General features: G+C 36.7%; 1 protein-coding gene across 5 annotated transcripts in view; it reads right to left on the bottom strand.

Annotated features, from left to right (window-relative positions):
• LOC106876558 (uncharacterized) overlaps nt 1–21,663 on the bottom strand; it is a 265,778-nt gene that overhangs the window by 41,164 nt on the left and 202,951 nt on the right. For all 5 annotated transcript variants that reach the window (XM_089347610.1, XM_089347611.1, XM_014925155.3 and 2 more), the window contains one exon: nt 20,719–20,785. In XM_089347610.1, the coding sequence (XP_089203736.1) occupies nt 20,719–20,785 (67 nt within the window). The remainder of the gene's footprint in view (nt 1–20,718; nt 20,786–21,663) is intronic.

Below are 21,663 nucleotides of genomic sequence, written 5' to 3'. Positions count from 1 at the left end.
GATGCTAAAATGATGATTGCTTGTGCCAGTAGCATAAAAAAAAATCTAGTACACTCAATAAAGTGGTTGGCATTAGGAAGGGCATCCAGCTGTAGAAGCCATGCCAAAACTGACATAGGATCTCAACATAGCTTTATAGTTTGTCAGATCCTGTCAAATCATCCAACCGATGCAAGCAGCATGAAAAACAAACATTAAATGATGATGCTGATAATATATATAGAGAGAGAGAGGGAGAAGGGATGAAAGTGAGAGAAGGGGAGAGAGGCGAGAGAAAAAGGGGCAAGAGAGGGGGCAAGAAAGAAAGGTGGGAGAGCGAGGGAGAGAGGTGAGAGAAAAAGGGGCAAGAAAGAGAGGTGGGAGAGTGAGGGAGAGAGGGGATGAGAGAAAGAGGGGGAGGGCAAGAGACAGACAGAAAGAGAGAGAGAGAGAGAGAAGTGTCATTTGCATCGAATTGTTTTAGATGCCTATATAGCTGTGGGCAAACATAAATGCCCCTCTGTCCCTCTCACCATTGAAGATATGAAAGCTGTTTAACACTTCCCATTTGATATGCATCAAGTTTCATGTAAGTTGATATTAGTTTTGCTTATTTGTTTTGTGTAATATTGGTTTCAGATTTTGGCACAAGGCCAGCAATCATGGGGGAGGGGGTAAGACGATTACATCAACCTCAGTGCTCAACAGGTACTTATTCTAATGACCCCAAAAGGATGGAAGGCAAAGACGACCTCAACAGAAATTGAACTTTGAATGTAAAGATGGACTAAATGCCGCTAAGCATTTTGCCCAGCATGCTAACGATTCTGCCAGCTCATCATCACTTGTTATGTGTAATATTGCATCATTATGTATGCTTATTTCCATAATATGCAGTATAAGATTTATCTTTCATTGAAACTTTGAAACAGCTGTAAAGATTTATCTTCAACTTAAAATATGTATAGGCACAGGTGTGGCTGTGTGGTTAGAAGCTTGCTTCCACACTACATGGGCCCAGGTTCAATTCCACCTCATGACAAAGCCTTGTGAGTGGATTTGGAAGATGGAGTCTGAAAGAAGGCCATTATATATGTATATATAAGTGTGCATCTGTGTATCTGTGGTTGTCTCTCACCACTGCTTGACCAGTGTTGTTGTATAATGCCCCTATAACTTAGTGGTTCAGTAAACGAGACAAACAGAATAAGTACCAGGCTTTAAAAAAATAAGCACTGGGGTCAATTCATTTGACGAAAAATTCATGGCAGGGCCCCAGCATAGCTGCAGTCTAATTGCTGTGACAAGTAAAAGATACAAGTCAATGTGACATCTCATATAAATGAATTCCTGCCATCTATAATTGCCTATCTCTTTTTTTATTACTGATTGCAGCTTTGTATTTCTGATAACCAACTCTTGTTCTGCTGGACTACTTCACCCTTAGTAGAAAGTTGGAATTTAAGAATCTATTCAGTCCAAGCACTAATTCCATGTTTTTCTTTTCTATGCTTGAACTAGTGTCTTGTCCTTCATGCCAAAGCAGACATTAGAACTCAATGCAGCCCTCAGGTTCATTGAATCTTGTCAAACTAATCAACCTACCTATGCAGCTATGGTAGATAACCATTAAATGATGATGATCATACATATATAAATATATATATATATATGTATATATATATAGGGAGAATTCACAAAAAAAATAAAAGAAGAAAACAGGTGGTGTAGAAAACAAACAGATGTGTTAGTATAACGCTTGGGAATTGAAAAAGTCTTTGACATTTCGAGCCTACACTCTTCAACAGAAAGGAACACAGAAAGAAACAAGGAGAGAAACAAGCAGAGAAAAAAATAAGGAGAGAAACAAGCAGAGAGAAAAAAAATGTGAGTAGTGGTTAGCGATCTATCATGGCGAAATGAATATATATATATATATATATATATATATATATATATATATATATATTTTTTCCATTTTTTTTTTTTTCATTTTATCTAGTTTCAGCTCATGAGCTGTGGCCAAGCTGGGGCACCGCCATTTGGTGTTGCTACACAATTTTACTTCATGAATTTTACTTCAGGAATTGACATTTGGTGCATGAGAGAGTTTGATGCAGCTGCTCTCATCTGCGCCTCCTGCCGTGAAGTTGGTTCATCTGGGACACCTGACAGGAAGAGGTCCAGCCTTGTCTTGAAGACACCTACATCCACCACATGCAGGTCTCTCAGGTCCTTCGGGAGGATATTGAAGAGCTGTGGACCTTTGAAGCCCAGGCTATTGCAGTATCTTGTCCTACATCTTGATGGCAAATTTGGAGTCCTTGGCACTATGCAATGGTGTCCAGTTCTTTTATTTGTGTAACTTTCGATGCCAAAGTTTGGGACAATTCCTTCGAGGATCTTCCAGATGTATATTATGGCATATCTTTCTCGTCTACGCTCTAAGGAATAGAGTCTTAATCTCTTGAGTCTTTCCCAATAGGTTATATGCTGCATAGAGGCTATCTTCTTCGTGTAGCTTTGTTGGATTGCCTCAAGTTCTGAGATTAATTTGACACTGGTTGGTGACCATAGCTGAGAGCAATAGTCAAAGTGGCTTAGAACAAGTGTCTTCCAGAGCACCATCATGGTTTCCTGATCTCTTGTTCTAAAAGTCCTTAGAATCCATCCGGTCAGTCGCCTGCATTTCATTGACAATTTAGCAACATGAACATGAAAGGATGCATTATTACTCATGTAGATGCCCAGGTCTCGCACTGTCTCTGCCTCTGGGATTGCAGTCCCTCCAGGTCCAGTGTATTTAATGGGTTCTGCATTTAGTCTTGCATGCTGATAGCATAAGGCTTGAAACTTTTCAGCATTAAACTGCATGTTATTCTTTTCAGCCCACTTGTATATTTCATCCAGCTCACATTGCAGGTGCATAGTGTCTTCAGAGTTCTGTATTACCTGTGAGACTTTTGTGTCATCTGCATAACTTGTGACCGTGGCTCTCTGTATGGCTGAGGGCATGTCTGAGAGGGCCATTATGAACAGTAGTGGTCCCAAAACAGTGCCTTGCGGAACACTGCTCACTCAGAAAGTCATGAAGCCATTCTCCCAATTTTCCAACTATGCCGAGATCACGCAGTTTGTGACATATCATTCCATGATATATATATCATCATCATCATCGTTTAACGTCCGCTTTCCATGATAGCATGGGTTAACAAAACTATATACATGTACACATCTTAGCTGCTTTCTCATATACAAGCAAATCCATTGCTAGAGAGAATCATTGAAATGAGTCAATGTTGATGCAATGTGAGGCTCTTGCATGACTCTAGAGTTGAGTGAAAGTTTTGCACGTTCTATTGCATAATGCACAGCTGTGCTGGCTGGCAGAAGAAACAAGCATCATGGTATGAACTCCTTTGATATACCTTCTAAATCCTCCAGCTGAGATATATGTGGATGTATATATGTGTGTGTATATATATATATATATATATATATATATATATATATGTATGTATGTATATATATATGCATGTGTATATACACACATGATATAAGTACATATGCCAGCATGAAAGGCGGACGTTAAACAATGATGATGATATATATATATCATCATCATCATCATCGTTTAACGTCCGCTTTCCATGCTAGCATGGGTTGGACGATTTGACTGAGGACTGGTGCAACCGGATGGCTACACCAGGCTCCAATCTAATTTGGCATATATATATATATATATTATATATATAAATGTCTGTGTATACATGTGTGTTGTGTGTGTGTGTGTGAATGTATGTATGCATATGTATCAAAATGGAATTTGCATCAAAAGAATAATGTCACTGCAATGCAATTTCTATGTGACCTAATTTAGTAAACAGCAGTTCTACTAAACAAAGCAACCAATACATGAGCAATGTAAATATCCAATGGTGATTCATGATTCATGCGCAATGAATTATTTGGAAATATTCACATATGAGAGAGCAAATCGCTCTTTATTTATTCATCTGTATGTTGCTTTATTTGTTTTACCTATTTCTCACACATCATTTACTTCTAGCTAACAGTTTTTTCATCCTTAACATTAGCTTCAATCAAACTCAACAAATATATGAAGCCTAAAGCTATTTGACTATGGTTTGAATAATAAAATTGCGACCTTGATATTAAACCCTTTTGATGTCAGTCTGCTCAAGACAGCCTTTGGGTCAATGATAATGATGAAAAAAAAACCAAAACTTTCCTTTTCATAAAATGTTTATATTTAAATTAAAACCTTCTATCATATAATTTTATGGATGATACCTTTGTTATGTTCAAAACACCAGGTACGTTAGTTGTTATACTAAATAAATTTCAATAAATTATTGATTATTTTCAAAATTAATTAAAACACAGGTACTGCTTGTCAGAAATATTGTCATGAAAGGGTTAACATGTTTACTGGAGACAATTTGACACCTTTCAGCAGCAACAACTTCTTGATATTCAAATATGCTTATACAAAAAATAAACAAATAAATGAAGAACAAAAAAATAACTCTGTCCCACATTTGCATACAGTTGAAAGGGTAGGGATACTGAAGTATGATAAATGAATTATTAAGGTGGTGAGTTGGTATAATCGTTAACATGTCAGGTGAGATGCTTAGTAGCATTTCGTCTGTTGCTATGTTGTAAGTTCAAATTCCACCGAGGTCGACTTTGCCTTTCATCCTTTCAGGGTCAATAAATTAACTACCAGTTGCATACTGGGATCGATCTAATCAACTGATCCCCTCCTCCAAAATTTCAGGCCTTGTGCCTATAGTAGAAAGGATTATCATTATTATTATTGTTATTATTTTTTACTTAACAAAATGCATAACAGCATTTCTTCTGGTTTAACATTCCAAGTTCAAATTCTGCCTTGGTCAACTTCCCCTTTCGGCGTCAATAAAATAAGTACCAGTTTAGCACTGGATTCAATGTGATTGACAAAACTCCTCCCCACAAACCCCAGTCCTTGTGTCTGTAGTGGAAAGGCATATGGCATAGTGGTTAAGAGCGCAGGCTACTAACCCCAAGATTCCAAGTTCGATTCCAGGCAGTGACCTGAATAATAATAATAATAATAATAATAATAATAACAACAACAACAACATTGAAAAATACCTTAGGAATGAGAATCCAGGTTCGAAATTTCTTCAAGACACTTGATGAAGGCTGGAGGGTGTATCAGCCAAAACGTGTTAACAACTAACAAGAGGAGATCAAATATCCGTCAAATGTAAATAATATAAATAATGAGGATTATTATTATTATCATTATTATAGGAAGCAAGCAGGCAGAATCATTAGCATCTCAGACAAAATACTTAGCAACATTTCTTCTGGTACTTAACAGTAAGAGTTCAAATCCTGCTGAGGTTGACTCTGCCTTTCATCCTTTTGGGTAACAATAAAATCAAACTACTGTGGTCAATGTAATCGACCTGGCCCCTCCGCTCATAATTGCTGTCATTGTATCAAATTTTGAAACAAATGTGGCATAAGTGAATCCAAAGATTTGGTTTTCAATATGTCAGTGATAATAATAATTTAATACTAAGATGAGATGGTGATTTGATTGAAAGTGTAAAGAGACAAAATTCTGTAGTAGTATTGGGTTTCTTTCACCTTGGTTTATTAGTAAGATTCTGTCACAGAAGACACTGTCTTCCTAAGTCAGAAATGTAACAAAATAACTATCATGTATATATTGATTTATATAAATAGTACATTCTGAGACTGGAATTCAATCAAAACACTTAACCTCTGATATATTACTGGTAGTTATTTCATTGATTCATTGAACTATCAAAGATAGTGTTGATCATAGTAGGATCCAAAATTACAAAATGAAGGGATGTAACAAAATACCATAAGGCATGTTGACCATTGTTCTACCAACTACACTGTATATATCAGTATTCTTTTAGTCACTAAAAGTGTCTCATGATCATCATCAACATGATCATGAATTTTATGTTAGCTTTAAGAAGCTGACAAAGTCTGAATTGAGACTTCTTAAGGTAGTATTTTGTAGTCGGGTGCTCCTCTTCTCTTGATTTTCCCATCTTTGCATGATGAACTAGTACTGAAGGTTTGTTTATGGGAACATGTAAACAATATCATCACCAAAGTGGAGTCAATGCGAAGACATGTGGATACACACGCACACAGTAAGCTTTTGTGTTATTTCTGTCTACTAACCAATTTCATTCACAAAGTATTGCACACCTGGGGATATAGTAGAAAACATTTGTCCAAGGTACCAGAGAGAGGGATCAAACCTAAATCATGTGACAGTGAAGTTAAATTCTTCACCACACAGACATGCCAGTGCCTTCAATAAAAACTTGTGTCTCTATAAAGTATTATATATATGCCGACACCAAAGAGAATGAGAAAGTTTGGGGCCTGCAAGGTTAGAGGTCAGATTTAGGTCCTCAATTTATAATTGACATCATTGACAAGACCAAGAAAGGTGAAAATCACATGATCCGGTAGTCTTGGTGCTGGAGATGGCAGGGATTTATCTCCCCACTAGCAACATAAACAAGAATGCATTCTGCACCAAAAGCCAATATGACAGGTTCTCTCATGGTATCTACTGCAGTATAGTTTGTTCTAACAGAACATCCATGTTTAAGTGGAGATAAATATTACCTCTCAATTTATATTTGACATCACGCATGCATGAGGCGCAGGAGTGGCTGTGTGGTAAGTAGCTTGCTGACCAACCACATGGTTTCGGGTTCATTCCCACTGCATAGCACCTTGGGCAAGTGTCTTCTACTATAGCCTCGGGCCGACCAAAGCCTTGCGAGTGGATTTGGTAGACGGAAACTGAAAGAAGCTCGTCGTATATATGTATATTTATGTGTATGTGTGTCTGTGTTTGTCCCCCCAAAATCGCTTGACAACCGATAGTGGTGTGTTTACGTCTCCGTAACTTAGCGGTTCGGCAAAAGAGACCGATAGAATAAGTACTAGGTATCCAAAGAATAAGTCCTGGGGTCGATTTGCTCAACTAAAAAGCAGGGCCACAGTCAAATGACTGAAACAAGTAAAAGAGAGTAAAAGAGTGATCACACCATCTCAATTTTCCACCACAAATTTGACAGTTTGTTAAGATATCCAACTGTCTTTTGGAACAACAAAGTCACTCTCCCAAGTGGACTGGCCAGGTTTAGAACCAAGCACCAATTCATTTAATTACTCTACTGAATGGTGCCAAACAAACCTCTGCACTACCAACCACAACACTACAACATAACCACCTACATCATCCAAGCACTCTGCTAACCTCATTACAACCAGCTCTCTTTCCTTACAACATACTAAAATCCACACCACCATCCCTCTCCACTCCACCCTGACACCACCATCCTCCCACACCATCATTTCTCCCTCCTCCTTACCTTGCTAACTTCCCTTCCACACTACCATCCCATCGCTTACACCTCTCCACTTTGCTAACCTCCATGCCACAATACCTTCGTCCCCGCCTTGGTAACCACTACACCATCCACAACCATCCCCCCACATCACCATCTGGAACTCTTCTACACCACCATCCGTCAATCACTCAGCCCCACCCCCCCAACACACACAACTAACCACATATGCTAATTGTGAGGCAGTTCAGACATGGTCAAATTACATGGTTCTGATGAAGTTTAGTGTGTGTGTGTGTGTGTGCATGTAGCTTCAATGTATATACATCAAATGTATGAAGAGTGGATGATTATAGAGTGGATGCAGATACTAAGTGTATGTAAAGTGGATATCTATCTATCTATCTATCTATCTATCTATATCTGTCTGTCTATCTATCCATCCATCTGTCTGTCAGTCTCTTGATGTATGTATGTGTGTATATATATATATATATATATATATATATATATATATATATATATACTGTATATATGCATATTGAATTATGTAGCAAGGATATATATATATATATATATATAAAGAATTATGTAATGTATATATAGTGAGCGCATGTACTGAATTTATACAGGGAATATGTATAATGGGTGCATATATTGAATATGTGTATAATGAGTATGTATAGAGTGAATATGCACAGAAATATAAAATGAAAGTGTGCAGAGGATATATGTACTGAATGTGTGCAGCAGAGTGGGTGTATAATTGGATTAATATGTCTGTCTATATATATATATATATATATATATATATATATGCACAACATATTTATCCTATATTGTTAAATTACTCTCTTCTGAAAGCTATCTTCACCAAATTAGATAACCTAAGCTAGTACAATCCAGAAAAAGCTGTGAGATAAACTAAACCTAAACAAGAACCCCTAATAATTGCAGAATCAAATATCTAAGCGTGTAAAAAAATCTAAATTAAGTTTACAGATAAACATCACAAACAAATATTATAAACATATAAACAACCATACCAAAAAAAGTACAGAGTACTCAATCAACCAAGTAACATTGGATATATAACCAATTATGGGATAAACTTAAAGCCAGGAATTTTCTCCTCAGCTGCCTAATGGATGTCAGCATGATTCTGACACCAATAGGCAAGATCACTACAAACACCCTTGGAAGCATATAATCTTACAATGATTCTTAACTATACAGTCTTCTTTATGTATGCATGGATGCATACATATGTATGTATGCGTGCATACATCCATACAGACAGCTGAGGTAAAAATCAACAAAAAAGTACTCCATCCAGTGAAAGATAAATATCACTTAATGGACACAATATAAAGGTATGAACTTTATACTGTGTACATTAAATGATATGCACACACACACACACACACACATAAAAGATAGACTCCCTCATATGTCAGGGAGGATCCTTAGAAGTAGTAGACAGTTTCAGTTACTTAGGTGACCAAGTTAGCAGTGTTTTTTTCTGAAAGCATAGCTGCTAGAGTAAGAATTGGCTGGACTAAGTTCAGAGAGCTACTAACTACCTCTGTTAGTAATGAAGGGTTTCTCCCTCAGAGTGAAAGGCAGATTGTATGATGTTTGTGTACAAACAGCTATGATACATGGCAGTGAGACATGGGCTGTGACTACAAAGGATATGAGAAGACTTGAAAGAAATGAAGCCAGTATGGTCCATTGGATGGGTAATATCAGTGTGCATAGAGTGCATGTGATTTGAGAGAAAAACTGGGTATATGTAGCATCAGATGCAGTTTGCAAGAGAGAAGACTGCACTGATATGGCCATGTAATATGTATAAATGAAGACAGCTGCACCAAGAGGTACCAGTCTTCAATTGTAGAGGGAACATGTGAAAGGGGTGGATCCAGGAAGATGTAGGATGAAGCAGTGAGAAAGGATATGCAGATATTGGGACTCACAAAGGAGATGACAGGGGACTGAGATCCCTGGCAGTTTGCTGTGATTACACACAACTTTTATTTTACAGTTTTTCACAGCATCTGTTGCCATTAATAGCCGACAAGAGTGTATCGTAGCTCATCGCTCTGACATTTAAAACTCTGAGTACTATAACGACAACCTTTTACTGTTTGTTCTAAATTATAACATATATAAATAATCCTCTATTAATCATATATCGAGGTTTCATTCTTTTGTTGTTACATTTTATTATTACCATTCATATATATATATATATATATATATATATATATGCGAGTAAAAATAAATACAAAAAAGGTGGGTTTTTTGTATGATTGTGTATAGAGGAATATATTATTTTGTTTAAAAGAGTTCCAACACTGTCTGTTTTTTTATGTTTTATTTATATTCCTGCAGAACCAATGTGGGGTATAGAATATGGAATATACAATATATAATATAATAAACAATATATAATATAAAATAAAATAAAATAAAAATGGATGGCACCATGAAAGAAAGTATTGAATGTAGATGAAATATTGAGTGTTCAATATAAAGGATCAAATATATAAATATAAATATATAAAGGCGACTCGAGTTTCAGAGCTATTTCCCTTCGTCATGGCCGGTATGACAGACTTTAACAGACTTTAACATATATATATGTTACACCATATTACAATTAAACTGGTTTGAAATTTTAAGGTGTTTCCATTATTTTGTCCAGCCCCTGTATGTATATATATATATATATATATATATATATATACACACACAGACACACACATATATATGTGCATACATATATATACATACATATATATATACATACATATACATATATATACATATATATACACACACACACACACACATATATATATATATATATATATATACAGACACACACACACACATATATATATATACATAGATATATACATGTACATATGTATACATATATATATATATATATAAACACATACATATATATACACACATACATATATACATATATATATACATATATATATACATATATACATATATATATATACACATATACATATGTATACATATATATACATATATATAAATATATACACATACTTATATACACATACATACATATCATCATCATTGTTTAACGCCCGCATTCCATGCTAGCATGGGTTGGACGATTTGACTGAGGACTGGCGAACCAGATGGCTGTACCAGACACCAATCTGATGTAGCAGATATATATATATATATATATATATACATGTATATGACTATATATATAAACATTCATATACATGTATATACGTAGGTATATGTATATATGTTAGAATAAGAATGGGATGGAAGAAGTTCAGAGAGCTATTACCTCTTTTGTCATCAAAAGGACTCTTTCTCTCAGAGTGAAAGGCAGATTATATGATGCTTGTGTATGAATGGTTATACTCCACAGTACTGAGATAGGAGCTCTGAATGCAGAAGACATGTATAGGCTAGAGAGGAATGAAGCTAGTATGGTCCACTGGATGTGCAACAGGTGTCTGATTGTATGACAAAGTGCACATGCACTGAGAGAAAGGTCAAACATAAGAGGAATCAGATGCAGTATGTAAGAGAGAAGACTACGTTGGTTTGGACAAGTGATGCATATGAATGAAGACAGCTGTGTAAAGAAGTGCTGATTGCTGTAAGTGGATGGCACCTGTAGAAGATGGAGACCCAGAAAGGCATGGGATGAAGCAGTGAGGACTGATTTCAGAATGTTGGGCCTCACAGAGATGATAATGGACTGCAAAGTCTGGTGATATGTGGTTCTTGAGAAGACCTGCTCACAGCAGAGAAAGTGAGTTCTGGGAGTGGTGTGTGTTTCATCCATATGTAATAAAAGAAAAACAAAAAAATTTATACACCTTACCCCAACAAACCAAACTATATCTCCTTTTCTCTTCCTCACACTTTCTTTTTTCCATACACTATGCTTATCTCTTACTTCCCAATCCTGTCCTCACTGCTCTGCTCACTCTATCATTGCTACCCTGTTGTCCCTCACTCTCTACTCATGCACCCTTAGCAATACTCTATCATCTCATTTATATTCTGACCCTACCTTACCCCGTACTTTGAGGGCACTTCACCACCATCTCTCCCCTGCTCTCTCTTACACTCTCTTCTATGCTCTCTGCCTCTAACTGGGTAACCATGTATCTTATCTATAGCAAGACACCTGTTTCTCTCCCTCTGTCACACTCTAACCTCTCATCACCTGGTACAAGGTCACCTCTGCCAGTGCCCCACCTTTCAAAGGATCTTTGTCTTGCAAGTAACTTGGTGACTCTGCCAGTGCTGGTGCATCCTTGACATGCTTCATTGTTGGATGACCAGTTTTCAGAGGACCCATTTTTTTGTCTTGGAAGGGACTGTCATAACAATTGCTACAAGCAAGTATTTAGATGTAATGTCAACATTATTTCAATATTTTACTTTGGTTGGCAGTAGGCAGGAAGATAGGAAGGTAGATGTGATTTGATGAATAATTATATATATATATATATATATATATGTGGAGGCGCAATGGCCCAATGGTTAGGGCAGCAGACTCGCGGTCGTAGGATCGCGGTTTCGATTCCCAGACCAGGTATTGTGAATGTTTATTGAGTGAAAACACCTAAAGCTCCACAAGGCTCCGGCAGGGGGTGGTGGCGAAACCTGTTTTACTCTTTCACCACAACTTTCTCTCGCTCTTTATTCCTGTTTCTGTTCTACCTGTATTTCAAAGGGCCAGCCTTGTCACACTCTGCGTCATGTTGAATCTCCCCGAAAACTACATTAAGGGTACACGTGTCTGTGGAGTGCTCAGCCACATGCACGTTAATTTCACGAGCAGGCTGTTCTGTTGATCAGATCAAGTGGAACCCTCGTCATCATAACTGACGGAGTGCCACATTTTATATATATATATATATATATATATATATATATACATACATACACACACACACATACATATTTACATACACATATACACATGTCTGTGTATGTGTGTGTATACAGATACTCACACACACACAAACATAGATATATCCTTACATATATACACAAATGTTCTGTTTACACAGACATAGATAACAATATAATTAATTGGTGATTAAGCTACAATTGATCTTGGAAGAGATATTTATGCACTTAATTTGATACAGACAGAAGTGGAGGCTTCAATAATAAAAAGAATATATGGGATGGTCACAGTTGGGACTTGTTTGATTTGGGCTGACTAGTGGATAAACAACTTCAATGACAACTACTACTATTAACTTTGCTTCATGATATGGTTGTGTGGTTAATGATGATGGTGGTAGTGATGATGATGATGATGATGATGATGATGAAAAGAATGGCAATGATGATGACGACGATGATTATGATGACAATTACAGTGACAACAATGATGATGAAAATATCAATGGTTATAATAACATAGTAATATTTAATATTGACCAAATTTATTCATTTGACTAAATTGTTTGAGAAAGAAACCAATTTATTTATTTATTTATTTTTTTTATAATATCTGTCAAATTATATTAAAATATCCCACTCCATTCACTGCTGTTTTTTGTCTAGTGTTTCTCCCACCTCCACCAACATATTCTATATTACCTTAGATCACGACGACTACTACTACTACTACTACTACTACTACTACTACTACTACTACTACTACCAACAATACCACCACTACCACTGCCCATAACAAAAACCTAGCTTCAGCTAATTACATTATTTACATAATTTGAGAATTCATCTGAAACCAATTAAAATCATTAATATTCAAAACATTTGATAGTCTTCTTGAAATGTAGTATGGATGGAGTGGGAGTATTTGAGGTGGTGGCTGGTAGTGGTAGTAGTAGTAGTAGTAGTCATAATTGTTGGGTTTCTTACTGTAATTCATGTAATTGCCATAGTTATAGCTGTTGTAGCCTTTATTGTTGCATATGTTTGTTGTTTTAATTATTGTTACTATTACACACACACACACACACACACACAGATATATATATTTATTTATTCCTTGAAATTAAATGAAATTATGCTGCTTTTCAAAAGTTTTAATTCAATCGTATTTTGGCAGAGGACATATGGCCAGCTTCCAAACTTTCACAATGTTAAAGTATCCAGTTTCAATTTTAAAAAGTATACATGATCTTAATAACCACCATCATCTCCACATCACCTCTTCAATCACCACAGCCACTGCTACCTACATATCATTATCATCCCCATCATCATATCACTGATGTAATCATTTGACATATTTAAAGCAAGCAGCCAAATGTAGCTTAGCAAGTAAGCTATCAGTAGTATTTAAAATAGAAAAAATTTTCTGTTGCCCATTGGTTTGACCTGGAGGAAGGGACAGTGCCCATGACTTATGCTGGATTTCAGAAAATTATGTAACTTTTTTTCTTCTATCTTTCACCTGTTTCAGTTATTGAACTGCAGTCATACTGCCTTGAAGGGTTTGATCAAACAAATTGTCCCCAGCACTTAATTTTTTTTTCAAGCTATTACTTATTCTATCAGTATCCTTTCTTGAACCACTAAGTTGTGGTGACATAAGCAAAGCAACACTGGTTATCAAGCAGAGATGCTGGAAACAAACACAAAGACACACAAACACACACACACACACACACTCACATATCTGACAAGCTTCTACAGTTTCTATCTATCAAATTCAGTTAAAAGCCTTAGGTCAACCTTGAGGATGTAGTAAACCCTTGTCCAAGATTCTACGCAGTGAGACTGAACTTCAAACTACATGGTTCCAAAGTGAGCTTGAGCTTGTTAACAGCACAGCCATGTCTATGGTGGGAGTTAGCATTCTTCTTGAAGAGTTGCAAAACACCAGCTCCATGAAAGACACGTGCAGAGAAGAAATTTCGGAAACTAATGGTTTGGGAAAGAAGAACTGGACATGGTGGGTGGTCAGTGTAAAAACTGAAAAAGTGAACACAATATGGGTAACAGAAGGAGGGATGAGTGAGATGAGAGTGCTTGAGGAGAAGTGGCATGAGACCAACCAGCTTTGAGGTGCCGAGACAGCACACCTGTGGTTCAGAAGTTGGAGTGTGTTGGCGAGTAAATTAACAGCCATCAAAGTGATGAATGTAGAATGTCTCTATGTACAGAAGTAGTACCTTCCCAAGAAGAATAGTAATCCACTGCAGTGTGAGCTTTGTGAAAAGTAATTGTTGGAGGCTGAAGTATTTGGTGTCCCTTATGAGGAAGGCCCGTCTTTGTGATGCAATCTTTGTTACATTGAGGATGTACTTTTGCTTGAGATGCTCGACATCATCATGACGATATCATTTAAAGCAAACCAATGAGGGAGCTTCAACGTGGTTACCAGACTAGCAAGAAATACTATTCAAATAACTCTCAAATCACATCCTAATGTCTAAATAAGACCCATAAGTAATAGGGTCCTATACATCCATATGAAAACAGGATGGTCACAGTTGGTATGCTCTTCCTTATAAGTCTGGTTGATCTGGGATTAAGCAGCAACAATTGCAAAATCTCAAATGATCCATTTGTAGCTGCAGTGTAGCACTATAAGGTAGGAAGACTGGTGCATTGTCATACTATGTAAGCAAAGAACATTGGTGACAACAGCTGGTGGAAATCCCCTATCATTAATCCTATCCTATCCTATCCCTTAACTATGTGGTTATTGGGGACATTTATTGATGAAACTGCACCAAATTCCACCACTTCTCTTGGTTTTCTGCTGCCCTCTGTGAGTTGGCAAAATTGAAAGCTGTCCATTCTTTAATGTTACAAGACTATCTTTTCCTTGGCCTACCTTGCTTTTGTCCACCTCCTACTGTGTCTTGCAGTATTATTTTTGCTAGACTGGAGCTTCTTGTGATATGGCTATATCATTTCAGTTTCCTTGTCTTTACAATTGTCGGCAGATCCTTGTGGTACAACAGCTTGTGCTATTCTCATCCTCACTTTGTTATTTGCCATGGAAAGCTGCTAAATATGTTGGACCTCTTAAACCATGAATATCTATGATATTCACACATAGTGAACACATTCAAAATAGTAGTACAGTTTACACATTCAGACATGACATGTTACACCATCCAGCAGATTGGAAGTCATTGGCCCACACTATATATTTTCTATGAGAGCAAGAACTTGTTTATAGCTACAAATATTGTCTTATAAAATTACATATACAATTTTTAAGAATCGAAATATGTATCTATCAATCTGTAACAGCTAAACAGCTACAAACAAGAACAAACTTGAGAGAGAGAGAGAGACAGAGACAGAGAGAGACAGAGGGAGAGAGAGAGAGACTCTTCCAGTTCACAGATCATTAACCATTTATGTTCTGCCAAGCATTAACATAAACTTACTGTAAATGCTTAATCTATAGATAATCATGTGCGTGTAGATTTGCATATAATTCTGTACATGCAAATGCATATGCAACAATGTATTTGTATGTGTTTGTGTACATATGTGAACACGTCCATGTGAGTGTGTTGGTCAGCGTGTATATTCTTACCTGGTTCACAAATTATAAACTGTTAATAGTTTTTAAAGCTATAAACAACTTACGCTACAACAGAAGAGGAAGAGTGAGTGAATGTGTGTGTGTGTGTGTGTGTGTGTGTGTGAGAGAGAGAGAGAGACAAAGGAAGTCAGACAAACAGCTTTATGTCCAGTCAAGAATGTGATGCTACTATTCATTAAAAGCTTTCCATAAGATTTATGACAGTGATGATGTTTATGGTCAGAATAAGACAGCCAAAAAGTCAGCGTGGTATGGCTAGCATAGCTGATTGCAATGTTAGAGTTAAAATACAGTATCAACAGACTATCATCATTTTACACATGCATATGAGAGAGTGGGAGAGATAGAAAGATGGAGAAAGAGAGTGAATTGCAAACCTGTGAGGTCATAATAATATTTTCTTTTTAATGTGGGATGTTGAAATTTCTTTTCTATTTTGTTTCTTACTAGAGACTAATATCACACCTCTGAATTATTTATAATTATCTGCAATTATGTAGTGAGCCTTTGTTATATTTTATTAAGATGAGTTGCTGAGACATGCTCTGTTGGATACTTGTGAGTCTTATGACAAAATAATATATGTGTGTGTGTGTGTGTATATATATATATATATATATATATATATATATATATATATATATATATACGTTTATATATTCATTTTGCAAGATTTTTGATGTGAAATCGTGTATTGAAACAGATATTGTTGTATTTGGGGATGGTCATGTTGCCAGTTTAGCCAATAAAAACACACGCACAATATTTGGTGTTAATTTGCTTCAGCTTTATTTTCCTTTTTACATTAATCGTATTTTGGCCAGAGTTCTTTTGTCACACTTTTGTGACCTCATCAGTGGTCCTTTGCTTTCTTCTTTCTTATTTGTGTGTCTTTCCTTACTAACGATCAGCCATTTTGTATTTCGTATTCCTATTGTACGTGTCTTTATTTGCACATGCGTATACCCCTATGTGTGTCTATGTTTAGTAAGTGTGTGTAAGTTTTTATATATATTGGACTAAAGTTTTAAAATTAAACTTATATATCTAATATCATTTAAAGGACACATAAGAGATAAATTTATTATATAGGGGGCTGAGGACTGATCCTTGGTGAACCCCTACTTCAACCTGGAGTTCTTCACTATACTTATTGTCAACCCTCACCTTACATCATCCCTGTACAAGGCTTATACAGCTCTTACCAACCACTCGTCTATCTCCAGTTTCCGCATTGACCACCAGATAAGGGATTGAGGAACCTGTCAAAGGCTTTCTCCAAGTCAACAAAAACCAAGTACAGAGGTTTATCTTTGGCTAGATATTTCTCCTGTAGGTTGCCTTACCATTTCATCTAGACTAACTCTCTCCCTAATTAGTTGGGCTATGACCCTCTCTGTAACTTTCATCACCTGATCCAATAATTTGATACCCCTGTAGTTATTTCTATCTAAAGCATCACCTTTACCCTTGTAGCAGTTGCCTATGGTGCTGCTACACCAGTCATTGGGTATGATTCCGCCATGAACTACCTGATTTACGATGTGGGTGACAAGACCATAACCTACACCGTCCGATATTTCAAGCATCTCAGTGGTGATTCCTGATGGGCCAGGTGCTTTCCCTGTCTTCATATCCTTAATTACTTTATCTATCAGGGTACTGTCAATTCAGGTAGCTGGTCCCTCAATTGGGTCAACCTATGGCACACTCTCCTCCTCCCATTCATTCTCCACATTCAGCAATCTTTCATAATGGCATCTCCAAGCCTCTTTCTTTGCAGAATCATTAAACGCAAGGGCACCATCATCCATGCGGACACATTTCTCTCCTGCGACATCATGGTTTTCTCTCACACACTGTCTTGCAATCTGAAATACTTCTGTTCTTTGATCTTCACGTCACTGAACATTAGCAAACTTCTTTTCTGCTACTTCTTTGGCTATATATACCTGTCTCCTAGCTTCCCTTTTGGTTATCTGATACATTCTCCTGCTACCACCACTCTTTCAGGCCTTCCAGTCTTGTTTCTTTCCTATAATGGCCTTATCTACAGTATTATTCCACCACCATGTTACCCTAGGTCTGGAAGGGACTTTGCACCAGCCACAGATTTGGTCTGTGGCACTCAGCAAGCTGTCTCGCAGGAATTCCCAGGTGCTTTCTATGTCACAGGACTGTAGCTCCTCTTCCTTATCATCAAATGTCTCGGTAAGGATATCCTTAAATCTCTGACCATGTCAAGGATTATTAAGCTTCCAAGCCCTTCTTTCCCAGATTGGTCTGCTTTTTAGCATCTTTCTGGCCTCGAGTCTAAAGTCACTAATAACTAGTCTATGCTGGTGGGGGAGGATACATTCTTCACCAGAGAGGGTCTTTGTTTTTAAGAGCAACCATGCATCCTGCTGTCTGGTGAGAGTGAAATCAATCTGGCTAGCAGAGTCACCTGATTGATAGGTTATCAGGTAGCTAGCTGGCTTCCTGAAGTTGGTGTTGCAGATCAATAGGTTATTTGCATCGCAGAACTCCAGGAGCCTAGTTCCTTCTTCATTTCTGGTACCAACTCCATGGCTCCCATGTACCCCATGCAAGATATCAGGTTGCTGTCCAATATGCCCATTAAAATCTCCAGCCACAAAGATGAGATCATTGTCACTTGTCTTTGGAGGGTGCCTGCAGAAGAATATCATAAAAGTGATCCTGCTAGTTATTTGGTAGTCCTGCTTGTGGGGTGTAGGCAGAGATAATTGTAGCTATACCATTCTGCAAGATTAGCCTGAGTTTAAGTACTCTATCACATACCCTCATTACCTCTATAACCTTATTCACCCATTTCTCTGCAAGAAGTATGCCCACACCCCACTATTCCATCACTATTACCTTCCCAGAAGAGTTTACACCTGTGCTTTGCCTTTGAGGACTCTGGCTGAAGCTCTTCTTCACCTTACCACTTGTACACAACATACATCAACACGTCTCTGTTCAAGCATCTCTATAACCTCGTTAGTCCTACCTTTCAATCATCAATGTGCCTATATTTACAGTGCCAACTCTGAAAACTGGGAAAGAGATATGGGAGGTAACATAGGAAGGAGAGATGCTATTCAGTACCTGAATAGCATAGTTCCCATGATCATTTGGTAACATACGTCATAATAGTTGTTCTTCTTGCTTTTAACCTACAGTCATTCAAACATGTTAGAATTGTTGTCTCTACTGGGGGTGGAGAGTAGGAAACATTGCATATGAAAGTGTTTGGGGTGTTGAAAATATAAGTGTTATGAGAATTGTGAGTGTAAGCATTACTGATGCTGCAGATATAAAAGTGAAAAAAAGAAAGGAGAGAGGGGGAGGGTAAGTGGGCTGCTATCTGGTTTAGTTAATTCAGATATGGGGGGAGAGAAAGGAAAGGGCAGCGAGATAACCAATACAAGAGGAGAGAGGGGAAGGGCAACTGGATGTCTGGTAAGAGAAACGAGATTTCCAGTATTGGTGGTGGGGGTGGGAAAGGGTGGGCACAACCACGGACATAAGGGTGTCATTTTAAGGAGCAGAGTAGACAAGTAAGAATTATTTTAGAGAAAAGTACGTAATATCTATATACATGGAAACAAGGTTAGTCATTTTAGGGGCAGAACAAACAAGAAAGAATTATTTTAGAGAATAGATGTGTTCGGATTAATGAGGCAAATAAAAGTTTGTAGATAAAAAGTAAGTTCTAGAAGAAGAATGGGATACGTTGGGATTATGGGTGAAATTGATGAAGAGGTCACTAAAGGTCAAGAAAAAGTAAAAAGTTACATTATTAAAATTTGCTAACTTTTGATTTTAGTTTCATTTTGCTTCTTAATATTTTAAAGGAGATTTTCCTCTGAAGACTGTGGTGATTAAAAGACTAAAGAATTCTTTTTAAATAAAAAATTCTGATAGAAACTTGTGGGTTTTGTAAATCACCTTATAATGCGCAACTCTTTGGATTAGTGGAAATGGTGGAGATAATAAGGTCACATGATGTTTTATTGTACAAACTTCTCAGGCATCACACCAACATTAATATCCTATATCACAATGACAGAATGCTTTTCATAACTTCTAGTAAGTTGTAAGAATTTCAAGGGGACTAAGTAAACTATTAGGTAACAATTTCTAAGAATCCTCAGTCTGATAGAGAACCAAGGATATTGACCCAGTAACATTAGGGGACTGTATTACTGACCACATAATCATGAGTTTAAACCCTATAACTACAGACATTATGTGTACCTCTATTAAGGGAAATAACAGTATTCAGTGCAGTTTGCTTAACTGTCATACAATGGGTTTCACTTCAACTGCCTCAATGAGGAGTTAGCATTAGGAAGAGTAACAAAATGTAAAAACAGCTCCTCCAATAAAAGAACCGCTATGTGGTTGATCAATTTGTCAGACACAGCAGTCAAATATACCTCAAACCTTCTACCATGTTAAAAAGGATAGATTAAAGAATGTAGCCCGAAGTTCATTAATCACTGCTGGAATGACTTTGATAATAGGTCTGCTTGGCCATGGGTGATCTGAGGCTAAACAACATTTGCCCCGCCAAAGAATATGTCTCTGATGCAAACATCACAAATAAAATGGATGTAAAAGAGCAGAAAAGTCAACAAGAAAGTAAAAAATAAAAAGTAAAACAAAATAAGTAAATAAAAATGATTTGAGAGAAATTTCTGGCACAAATAAAAGTTGACTTACTTGTACCAACAAACTGCAGCTACAATGATGCCCACAAATCCAGCCACACTGCACGCGGCTATAATCGCTGGAAATGAGAGAAAAAAGAAGAGACATTCAGAAAATACAATATCAATGGTCAACCAAAAATATTATACGTACATACTGACATATATATGTGTATATATATATATATATATATATATATATATATATAGATAGATAGATAGATAGATAGATAGATAGATAGATAGATAGATAGATAGAAGAAATATTTTTTGTCTTTTTTTGTGGAGACAAAAGGGTTGCAAAAAAAGGGCTCAAATGTAATTGAGACAGAGATAAAAAAACATTGATCAGAGAACAAACATCAAATTCGAGTCAACGACTTTATATATAACACCACGCCTCCAAACATTTGATCAGATATAAATATTACCAAGGCCCTTAAACATACAAAGTATACATATATAAAAAACACAGAAGGTAAAAAATACATATGCAAACAAAAACACAGATACATAGAATGGCCCATTAAGAAGGCACACACAATCGCCCAAAAATTCCAATCTTATTGTGAGATTCCTATTCATCCTGATGAAGGGGTCATTGCCGAGATGCTCTTTAACTCATAATCGAACCACAGCAATGAAGTCCTGAAATGGCTATAGATGTGCTTGACTTGATTTTGTGGAACTCTTTTTGCTCCTGGACTCCAACCTACCATGGTTTTTATAAAATGAACGTTTTTGACATACTTTTTTTGTTTGAGGGGAGTAAGAAAATTTTTTTAGTCGATTGATATTTTATTTTATTTAAATTGTTAGTCGCATGACATGCTTTGGAATTTTTGGTCGATTGTGTATACCTTTTTGATGGGCCGTTCTATGTATCTGTGTTTTTGTTCGCATATGTATTTTTTACCTTCTGTGCTTTTATGTATGTATACTTTATATGTTTAAGGAC

Source organism: Octopus bimaculoides, chromosome 2 (assembly GCF_046866305.1).
Source record: "Octopus bimaculoides isolate indiv1 chromosome 2, ASM4686630v1, whole genome shotgun sequence".
NCBI classification, from domain to species: Eukaryota; Metazoa; Mollusca; class Cephalopoda; order Octopoda; family Octopodidae; genus Octopus; species Octopus bimaculoides.
The sequence above is the reverse complement of the archived record's forward strand: the minus strand, read 5'-3'. Positions and strand labels throughout refer to the sequence as shown.